Source organism: Lactuca virosa, chromosome 9 (genome assembly GCF_052849685.1).
Source record: "Lactuca virosa cultivar CGN04683 chromosome 9, Lactuca_virosa_CGN04683_v6, whole genome shotgun sequence".
Classification (NCBI taxonomy): Eukaryota; Viridiplantae; Streptophyta; class Magnoliopsida; order Asterales; family Asteraceae; genus Lactuca; species Lactuca virosa.
Window position 1 is genome coordinate 144,309,730 of NC_136434.1, and position 11,638 is coordinate 144,321,367.

At 41.0% G+C, this 11,638-nt stretch overlaps 1 protein-coding gene across 1 annotated transcript; it reads left to right on the forward strand.

Annotated features, from left to right (window-relative positions):
- Nucleotides 1–5,042: 5,042 nt before the first annotated feature.
- On the forward strand, nucleotides 5,043–9,701 carry DND1 (Cyclic nucleotide-regulated ion channel family protein). Its single transcript, XM_079071170.1, has 7 exons — nucleotides 5,043–5,803; nucleotides 7,032–7,247; nucleotides 7,383–7,702; nucleotides 7,785–7,896; nucleotides 8,237–8,473; nucleotides 8,556–8,642; nucleotides 9,062–9,701. Exons 1-7 carry the CDS (start codon nucleotides 5,159–5,161, stop codon nucleotides 9,554–9,556), a joined length of 2,112 nt encoding a protein of 703 aa, XP_078927296.1. The 5' UTR covers nucleotides 5,043–5,158; the 3' UTR covers nucleotides 9,557–9,701.
- The last annotated feature ends 1,937 nt before the right edge of the window (nucleotides 9,702–11,638 follow it).

The window sequence follows — 11,638 nt, forward strand, 5'->3', positions numbered from 1 at the left end:
AATACCTTGGATCTATGTTTTCTCTATTATACATACAATTATGAACATCCAAGGTATTATCCTAATCTAGCATACAAAATAATAAATATAACAAGATAGAATACATACCTCTTTGATGTAGAATGTCTTCATGAAGCTTGAGTGCCTAGTGCCCCAAGTGTGACACCTCAAATGGTTCACACAACACCAAATACACTTGGAATAACTTGAGAGAAACTTGAACACTCCTTGAAATCGTCTAGCCCTCACACTCACACCTTAGTGCACGATTTCTTGAGCCATGGGATTCTTTTATATGGTGGCTGTTAGGGTTACACCATGTAACTCATAACTTTACCCATTCCTTATGCTCCATGGATTTTAACCTCCATGGAGTATCCATGGGTCACCCCATGGACTTAGTCCAACATAAGGAATCTTGGATCACAAGCCCACATATATAAGAATGAATGATTTACACAATCAACCCATATATTTAATTAGTCTCCTTTTGATCACTTAATTAATTCCAAATTAATTCTTGATCAATACTAATTAAATAACCTTATTAATATATTAGAACTTATAATATATTAACCAACCTTAAGTGTTATTTCTCTCATTATAGTCTATCCAAATGCATGATGCCATGCAACCCAAATGGACCATGCCGGGTCGGGTCAAGTCTTACCAATTATAGTTATGGACTTAGACATTAATCCAACAAATACATCACTTTTGGTGTAGTTTTGCTAGAAGGAAGAGGGAAACACCCATATAGAGCGTGAAGGGAGCTTGGATCTGGGCTAATCATCTTGAGAGTTCATCTCTGGAGGTATAATCCTTTCTATTTCGTGTTGATATGATAGATTTCTTGATTTTAGGGTTTTTACCTCCATTTTATGTAAGATCTAGTGAGTATGAAGTCCCCTTTGTGTTAATGACATCAGATCTGGACCATGAGAGGTCCATAGAGTCACTATCCCTCAGCTTTATGCAAGCAAATGAGAGTTTGGGGACTAGGTTGCCATTTTTAGAGTTATTTCTCCATTTATGACTTGATGTGGGTTGCATGCACGTAAAGGTTGCACCTTTACGTGACATTTGAGCACTTGAATGGTAGATCTGATGGTTAGGGAAGCAGATCTGACCTTAGGAGGTCATTTGAGGATGAACATGGAGGCAACTCGCCGAGTCCATAAGTGGACTCGCCGAGTCGAGTCGGGGTTGCCCCGCGATTCGTGACAGGAGAAACCCGTCGAGTGGAAGGATGACTCGACGAGCCAAGAGAGGCTTGATGGATACAGAGGACCCGCATGGACTCACCGAGTCGCCCTTGTGCACTCGACGAGTCGGGTCAAAGTTGACCGTTGACTTTCGTTGACCTTAGGGTTCTAGTCAAGACTGATTTAGAAAAGTCAGGGAAGGGTAGAATGGCCTTCTACCCAATCTGTAGAGACGAGGCTATGAGAGAATATTGATCGGGAATGTTATTTGAATAATAGGAGGAGGCTAGGTCGGGACGTTGAGCACGAGAGTTATCCGACTTCATTGAGGTGAGTCTTCTCACTATACTGTACCTGGAAGGGTACCTATGTGTGACCGGAAGGTCTTGTATGCTATGAGATGTATGTGCTATATGCGGTTATGTGATATGTATGTGCTATGTATGTTATTTATGGTATGGACCGGAAGGTCAAGATGATATGGACCGGAAGGTCAAGATGACATGGACCGGAAGGTCAAGAGGTTACGGACCGGAAGGTCGATACGGGTAGGACCGGAAGGTCTATCGGGATTCGAGACGGAAGTCCCCTGAGACACTTGGATCGGAAGATCCCACAGAGTTATGGCATGGAAAGCGCATGTGTGGTATGTGGTATTTTGGGGAACTCACTAAGCATTTATGCTTACAGTTGTTGTGTTATGTGTTTCAGGTACTAGCGAGGATCGCGGGAAGGCGCCGGCATGATCCGTACACACTTATAGAGTTTATGTTATTGAGATTCTGGGACATGTTATGTTATGACACAGTGGACACATTATGTTTTGTGATTATCGTGTGATTGAAAGTATGATTTAAAAATGAAAAATTGTTTTGAAAATTTACGTTGTTACAAGTTGGTATCAGAGCCTTGGTTTGAGGGATTCGGGTGCATCTTCGGATGAACCTGAACTCAAACTGAGGAATAAAGAAAGTTTTTCATAAAATAAACAATTTTTCTAAGAAAGTAAAAGATTTTGAGAAAGGCAAAAGGGAGCAGTGTGTACGATCAGCCAGCGCTTGAACGGTGATTTCCCAAAATACCCTTACATTATGTGTTATGAGATATGTTATGATACGATATGCATGCTAGAGTAGGCTAGGTATTCATATTAGGACTAGAGTGGCCTGATTTGTGATGCCTTAGCCTAGGAAGGATTATGCTGCTATGTGATGCTTGAGAGCGAGTAGGTAGCAGTGAGGAGCTGATGAGAGGTCTACCGAAGGGTAGCCTATTCCAGTGAGATATAGGGTACTTGTGATCTGGGATCCAAGGAGGAGGACTTAGGGTGGATACTAATGCGGTGTGGACGGTAGTATAGGGCCCGTACTACTGAAGACACCGGAGCAATGCGCACTCTAAGTAAGAATCCTTTGGGTACTAAGGAACGAGTAGGGTTGAGTTATCGAGTGTGAGTATGCTCGAGCGAGTCTCTGATATTGTTATGTTGTATTTTAGAGGCATCATGGTTGGGACACGCCACAGACCTGAGGCGAGCGGCGTGAGTGACGAGGAGCTTCGTCAGATGATCCAAGATGAGGTGGCAGCGGCGATTCGAGCCAAGATTCCGGAGATGTTTGGGTCTATCAAGACCACATTGATTGAGACTTTTGATGAGCGGTATGCAGCGGTGACTGAGGCTACGGCTGCTACAGCTACTGCAGTAGTAGCTGCTGCCAGACCTCAGGGAGGTGACTCGTTGTTGCTTCGAGAGTTCAGCAACACGAAGCCACCAGAGTTTGACGGGACGCAGGATCCGATCGCTGCGATGAGGTGGATTTCTGATATTGAGGGATGCTTCTATACGTGTTCATGTCCGGAGCATCTGAGAGTACGGTTCGCGCTGAACCAGCTTCGCTTGGGGGCGAAGGATTGGTGGAAGTTCGTGACGGCGAGCTTCACTCTTGCGGAGATTTCAGAGGTGACCTGGGAGAGGTTCACCGCTATGTTCAAAGACGAGTATGTTCCCCCAGTGGAGAGGGAACGGTTGGTTCAGGAGTTCTTGACCCTCAAGCAGGGTACCGATTCTGTTACTGTGGTTACCAGGAAGTTTCATGAGAGGGCGATGTTCTGCCCTGAGAAGGTGTCTACTGAGCAGGCACGCATGAGCCGGTATTTGGGCGTTTTGAGGAGGGACATTCAGGAGTTCGTGTCGAAATCAACTTACCGGACATTTGCTGAGCTCCAGGTAAATGCCCGGAAGAGGGAGATTGAGTTGGAGACTCAGGCCAAGGAGGAGGCCGAGTCTCAGAGGATAGATCGGCGGCCGGCACAGTCTCAGCCGGCAGCCAAGCGGGCCAAGTCCGCTGATACCAGATCTGGAGGCCAAAAGGGCCGCACTTGTGGGAAGTGCGGCAAGGGACATGATGGGGTCTGTCGATCGGGTGCTTGCTACAAATGTGGCAAAGAGGGGCATATCGCCAAGGATGGCCCCAAGGGATTTATGGTTTGCTTTCATTGCAACCAGACTGGCCATCGGAAGGCCGAGTGCCCGCAGTTACATCAGGGATCAGCACAGGGATCTGCACCTGCTGCTAGAGCTACCTGGAAGGGTACCTATGTGTGACCGGAAGGTCTTGTACGCTATGAGATGTATGTGCTATATGTGGTTATGTGATATGTATGTGCTATGTATGTTATGTATGGTATGGACCGGAAGGTCAAGATGACATGGACCGGAAGGTCAAGAGGTTACGGACCGGAAGGTCGATACGGTAGGACCGGAAGGTCTACCGGGATTCGGGACGGAAGTCCCCTGAGACACTTGGATCGGAAGATCCCACAGAGTTATGGCCTGGAAAGGCGCATGTGTGGTATGTGGTATTTTGGGAAACTCACTAAGCATTTATGCTTACAGTTGTTGTGTTATGTGTTTCAGGTACTAGCGAAGATCGCGGGAAGGCGCCGGCATGATCCGTACACACTTATAGAGTTTATGTTATTGAGATTCTGGGACATGTTATGTTATGACACAGTGGACACATTATGTTTTGTGATTATCGTGTGATTGAAAGTATGATTTAAAAATGAAAAATTGTTTTGAAAATTTACGTTGTTACAAGTCGGCTCATACCCACCATCTGCAACCTCTCGTTGTCACCATAATCAGAGAGTCAACCATTGTTAGACCTTCACACCCAACATCTAATACCTTTCTTCTCTCACTAGCATTACAATAAAAAAGTCAGCCAATGACTTTCACACCCACCATTTCGTTTATTACGCTCAGAAAATCGTCATTGTGCACCACCGTAATCGACATTGTGCACCATCACTTCCCCATCCAAATCCAGGCATGTTATTTGAAATTTTGTTTTAAAAAGAAAATAATTAGAGAGAAAACTTGTCACGGTTGAAGGAAGATCCATTAAATGAAGGCTTGGCATCAATTTTAGCATCCCTAATTTTGATCATTCGTTGAATCAAAGTCCTAAAACTGCAAGAGAGTTTCTGTTACAGGTCAAAGCTGAAACACATGGATTTGGTTACAAGTTTCCTTCTATAAAATTGCAAGCTGATGATAATGTTTTTTTTACCTCATTAAAAGCTTCATGTTTTAGAGAAAAACAGAGGTGGTGGTTACCTCAATTTGGTGTTGTTTATGCTTTGACACAAACTCGTCCATATGTTGCAAGAACTTGTTGTTAGGGACCAACTCCAAAACCAAAACAGACTTTAGGGATGATCCCAATTAAAAAAAATTAGGGACCAAACCTGAAAATTACTATAAACCGTAGTGACCATTTATGTAGTTTACCCTTAAATTTTTAAAGATTAAAGACGTTTATATCTATAGAAATTTGAAGTCGGCTGCTCACTTCTATCGAACTCATCAACCATCACCATACATAATCTCTCTCTCTCTCTCTTATCATTACACACCATTATTCCCATTCCATGGTTACCCTTACCCAATGTCTTCTTTCTTTCGAATATTCCGTCGGACGAACTCTTCCGACAGTGCAGACGAACTGGAGGAAGACGACCCGATTTCCAACTCAACAGAATGCTACACCTGCACCCAAGTAGGCGTTCCCGTCTTCCACTCCACCAGATGCGACCACGCCCATCAACCAGAATGGGAGGCTTCCGCCGGCTCTTCTCTCGTTCCCATCCGCGACCGCCCCGGCTCCAAAATCATCCCAAACCGCTCCTCCAACGGTGGTCGGAGACAGCGATCCTCGGGGTTCCTCCGCCGCGTGTACGACCCCCGGAGCAAACGAGTGCAGAGATGGAACAGATTCTTCCTGCTGGCTCGCGGCATGGCGTTGGCCGTCGACCCTCTATTCTTCTACACGCTATCCATTGGCCGCGGTGGCGTTCCATGCCTGTACATGGACGGTGCGCTGGCGGCCGTGGTTGCGGTAGTCCGGACGCTAGTCGACGCCGTCCATCTTCTTCACATGTGGTTGCAGTTTCGGGTGGCTTACGTCTCACGTGAGTCATTGGTGGTTGGATGTGGGAAGCTTGTGTGGGACCCACAGTCTATCTCGTCACACTATGTCCGGTCACTCAAAGGGTTCTGGTACGATGCGTTTGTCATACTCCCGGTCCCACAGGTAATCAAGTTTATCATTTAATTATCATATTAAATTTACACAAATTCATTATAAAATATAAATCAATAAAATATACACGATATAAATGTATATAATGTCAAAGAAATGTTTTCAAGGCTTTTGTTTTGTTCTTTTAAAAGCCTCAAACGTAGGGTTAAAATATATTATTACTAAAATTGGTTAAAAGTGAAACACTTATATTGATATAATGTAAATAGGTAAACTACTATTAATTATATCAATTTGATGTCTCTTTTAAAATCCTTTTATAGATTTTATACATCAAATTAGTATTTTTACTGTTTTCATCTTTTACCCGGTTTGCTCAGTGGTTTGTTTGGATTCTATACTAAAATTAACCTTTACCAAAAAAAGACAATGGCAAATGTACGAGTGAAGTCAGTGAAAATAGTTTGATAAATACCAATAACGGCCCCTACACTATGACTGAAAAGGACTTCATACCCTCGTCGTATAGTTCGATACTTTTATGTTACTATAGTCTATAAGGTTCAAGTATAGAGAAAATGATGACTAATGTAGACCAAGTCCGTAGCCATAACATTATTATGGTATATAAGGATTCTGTATCAATTTTTCAAAACATGGACTAATCCTGCTGAGGAGTGCCAACCACAAGGACCTGTAGTTTACTATTTTGGTTGGTAAAATAAGACGTATTATTTTTGTTTATTTCTAATCAAGTTAATGATAACTAATCAATTATGCAAGAATACGGAACCAAGTAAAAAAAATATTATTCATATGAACTTTAATTTTATGAGGATTTATAATTATATAGCTTAGTTAAATTAGATAAACTATATTGTCGACATGATAATAATTACATGACTACAAATCCTTTCTATATACATAATTATAAATATATAAAAACATGACTATAACTTTGTTTATTTGCCATCTTTGTACATTATATTCGACATGTAAGGCACACTAAAAGAACCCTCCTTCATATGCTTCACTTCTTGCTTTGTATCATCCTTGCATACCTTATAAAAGATTAAATCTTTCCAATATTAGAAAGTCTAAATAACTTGAATTCATGGAATTTCATCATAAATTAAAACATTGTATATATACAAGAATTTAAAATGTATAAGTTATAATTAATATTCTAATTATTGTCTTCCATTTATCATACACAACTTTCTCATTACACTCGATTCTTTGGTTAAAATACTAATAGTAAATCGTACTTATTTTTCAGGCTGTATTTTGGTTAGTGGTGCCAAAATTAATCCGTGAAGAGCGGATAAAGGAAATTATGACGACCCTTTTGCTTCTTTTTGTGTTCCAATACCTACCAAAAGTCTATCACTCGATCTCGCTAATGAGAAGGATGGCCAAAGTCACTGGCTACATATTCGGAACCATTTGGTGGGGTTTTGCTCTTAATCTCATTGCATACTTCATCGCTTCTCACGTATGTAACATTTTCTTTATATTCTATTTCCATTACAATATCTAGAAACATTTCTATATATAGTTCACAAAGACTTGGTCTTAGATCATGTTTCTTTTTAACTCAATCCTTGTGCTTCTTGTTATTATGTAACAGGTTGCGGGTGGATGTTGGTATGTTTTGGCAATACAACGGGTGGTTTTGTGCCTAAGACAACAATGTAACAAGAAAACCGTGTGTAATCTTGCTTTGTCTTGTGCGGATGAGATTTGCTACCAATTTTTGTTGCCTGAGGGGACATTGGGAGACCGTTGTGCTGGAAACTCAACCATGGGTTTGGTAAGAAAGCCCTTGTGTTTAGATGTAAATGGCCCTTACCACTATGGAATTTATCGATGGGCACTTCCTGTAATTTCAAGCAACTCACTCACTGTCAAGATTCTTTATCCCATCTTTTGGGGTCTCATGAGCCTTAGGTAAATACAAAGTATAGATTTGGTTTTGCTTTGTTAGTGAATAATGATGTTGGAAACATAACATGCGATGTTTTGATTGCAGTACGTTTGGAAATGATCTCGAGCCCACAAGTCATTGGGTCGAAGTGATGTTTAGTATTTGTGTCGTGTTAAGTGGCTTGATGCTCTTCACGTTGTTAATCGGTAATATTCAGGTAAACTCCCATCTCACTTAGATCTTGTTAGCATTAAGGCATGTTTGTTAACATGTTATATTGTGTTGAAATGCATTGAAATGGGTGTTGATATGGATGTTAATGGAACAAAATATTATTATTTTGTTCCGCTAAAAAAGGTGGGATAGGGACATCCTCATTATCTCTCGTTTATGCAAAAAGACGAAAATGCCCTTCTCATCCTCATCATGACAATTAGTCCTAGAAAACTTGTCAAGTCCCCATTACTACGGTCCGTTCATGTCCCGTGTAACAAATGTGGCATAAACAAGTATAAAATGAGAAATTTTTGTAACTAGGACGGGTTGTTTTGCCATAGGTATTCTTGCATGCCGTTATGGCAAAAAAGAGGAAAATGCAACTGCGGTGTCGCGATATGGAATGGTGGATGAAGAGAAGACAATTACCATCACTTCTTAGACAAAGAGTGCGTCACTATGAACGCCAAAATTGGGCATTGATGGGAGGCGAAGATGAGATGGAATTGATTAAAGACTTACCCGAAGGCCTTAGACGCGATATTAAGCGTTTTCTTTGCCTAGACCTCATTCGAATGGTGAATTATACATTTCTTTTACATAATCCAAGACTTCTTGGACACAATCCAATGTTTCTAATCTGTTTTCAATCGTTCTCAGGTACCCTTGTTCCATAATTTAGACAATTTAATACTCGACAACATTTGTGATCGCATTAAACCACTAGTATTCTCCAAGGACGAAAAGGTATTGTCATTAGACCATAATAAACTTTTGTCATCTGTCCATTGATCGCATGGTGAGGTTTACTTTTTTGTTTTTATATTAATTGTGAGAAAGAGCATATATCGCACTTCACCAAAATTCTTAATTATGGTGATGTATTTGAATTTTATCATAATAGCAACCTAAAACCAAAGTATTCATGATTATAACAGCCGATGACCTTAATTGTTGCTATAGATGGGAATTTGGTGAAATACATTTATAGTATATACTAGAAGCAACTAAAAGTAGTTTTTCAAGATATATCAATTTACTTTAAATTTTAATGTTGATAGCAACCTACTTTCAATAGGTAAGTAACGAACTCTTTCATTAGCCCTTATTTTTTTTTTCTTATAATATTTATTTTGGTTTCTAATTTGGGGTTTTGTGAACCCTAGATCATAAGAGAGGGTGATCCTGTGCAAAGAATGGTGTTTATACTTCGAGGGCATGTAAAAAGTAGCCAAAACCTAAGTAAAGGAGTGGTCGCCACTAGTATACTGGATCCCGGCGGCTACTTAGGCGACGAGCTTCTATCCTGGTGTCTCCGGCGACCATTTATAAACAGGCTCCCGGCATCTTCTGCGACATTCACATGTGTGGAGCCCACAGAAGCGTTTGGGCTTGACGCCAATCATCTCCGGTACGTGACGGATCATTTCCGGTACAAATTTGCGAACGAGAGGTTGAAGCGGACGGCGAGGTATTATTCGTCAAATTGGCGGACTTGGGCGGCGGTGAACATACAATTAGGGTGGAGACGGTATGTGGCGAGGGTGCGACGAGCGGTCAACCAAGTGACGGTGACGGAGGAGGATGGGGGCAGCAACCGTATGCTCCGTCAGTATGCGGCCATTTTCATGTCGATTAGACCTCATGATCATCTTGAATAAAGTCCAATTTTTTATTCTTGTAATTCCGTCACCATTTTTATCGCTACATTTTAATATTCTAAAATAATTCAAAAATGGAGGAAGTCTGCATTAGATTTTGGAAAAAGTTTATTATTGAATACAAAACAATCGTGATTGCAGAATCTTTTGTTGATTTATTATGCCTCTCAAGGGTTATATATACACACGAGATTACATATCCTCACAGAAAACAGCAAAATACATAATAGATATATACCAAATCCTAAATACAAGGAAAGTGATAAGTATGGAGGAATTATATCAATATGACAATACTCCACCTCAAGTTGGAACATGGGGATCAAGAATGCCCAACTTGGATAAAAGATGATGGAAATGTTGTGTAACTAAGAGCTTTGGTGAAGATGTCTGCTGGTTGTTGAGTGGAGGAAGCATGAGCAGTAACAACTTTGCCTACGATAATCAGATAACGGATAAAATGACAGTCATCTCTATGTGTTTTGTGCGTTCATGAAACACGGGATTAGCAGCAATGTGTGGGGCTGACGTGTTATCATAGTAAAGGCGAACAGGGGCAGTATGAGAAACACCGAGAGATTGAAGTAATGCTTTGAGCCAAAGTATTTCACAACATGTGTCTGCCATCGATCGATATTCGGCTTCGGCAGAAGAACGGGAGACAATTGCTTTCTTTTTCGTCTTCCAAGAGATGGGAGATTGACCCAGTGTAATGAAATAACCAGTAACAGAACGACGAGTAATAGGATACACATCCGAGTCATAGTCACAGTAAGCAGATAGACGCAATGAGTTATCACTTGAAAGATGAAGTCCTTGACCTGGATGACCTTTCAAATATCGAACAACACAAAGAGCGGAGAAAGAAAAAACAAAGGGTGGGGAATTAGAATGCCCATCAGGATATGTCATATATACATCTTCCTCCAATTCGCCATGGAGAAAAGCATTATGAACGTTCATTTGATGTAATTCCCAACCTTTGATGGCAGCTACCTAAAGAAAAACACGAACTCACACCATTTTCGCAACAGGAGAGAAGATCTCTGTGAAATCAATACCAAGGAGTTGTTTATTGCCAAGGACAAACAGATGAGCCTTGTAGCGCTTTATGTCTCTATTGTATTTGTATTTGATTCGGTAAACCCATTTACATCCAATAGCACGTTTATCAACAGGAAGAGTGGTAAAGACCCAAGTATTATTTCGTTCAAGGGTTGTGAGCTCGTAATTCATCGCATCCCGTCATTCAGAATATTTAATAGCCTCTGAGAAGGAACGGGGTTCATGCCCTGAAGTTACAACTGCTAAATACTTGGCATGCGTGTTAGAAAATTTAGAATTTTATACATAAGCTACAATAGGATAAGGTTTACCTGAGGGTGGCGTGGATGTGAGATGGCATGGGGTAGAGCTGGCTTGCATAAGTGTTACAAACATAGTCACGAAGTATAAAGATGGTTGTCGAGTACATGTACCTCGACGTGCTTCTGGTGCACCTGGAGAGCTCCCCTATCCTCGGTAACAGGAGATAAAGAATTTTGGGAAGGTGAGTTTCTGAAACATGAGCTGAAGTTGAGGGGGCTGGCACATCCTCATAAGCGGTTGGAGGCAAGAGATCAGGTTTGGTGACGAATGACAAGGTAGGTGTCGTGTTGTTGACGGGAATTTGTCCTCGAAAAAGGCCATATCGTGGGATATAAAAATATTATCATATGCAATATCATACACCCTCCAACCACGTTTTCCAAGTGTATATCCTAGAAAGATTCATTTTATTCCACGATCATCAAATTTATCTTTCGATTTAGGTAACTTGGATGCAAAGCAAAGACATCCAAACACCTTGAGATGTTGATAGGATGACTCATGACATATAAATATTGATACGGGGTTTTGTTATATAGAAGCGGTGTGGGGGTTCTATTGATCAAATAACAGGCAATAAGAACACATTCACCCCGAAGTTTAACCAGAAGAAATGCTTGAAATCATAAAGCACGCGCCAGATTGAGAAGATGACGATGTTTGCATTCAACACGACCATTTTGTTGTGGTTTGTATACGCAAGAGGTTTCAAAT

Excerpts from the sequence above, each read along its gene's own strand:
- DND1 (XM_079071170.1), top strand. The coding sequence starts at position 5,159 with ATGTCTTCTTTCTTTCGAATATTCCGTCGGACGAACTCTTCCGACAGT. Across the intron at positions 7,703-7,784 it reads TGGGGTCTCATGAGCCTTAG|TACGTTTGGAAATGATCTCG; the intron begins GTAAATACAAAG and ends TTTTGATTGCAG. Across the intron at positions 7,897-8,236 it reads TGTTAATCGGTAATATTCAG|GTATTCTTGCATGCCGTTAT; the intron begins GTAAACTCCCAT and ends GTTTTGCCATAG.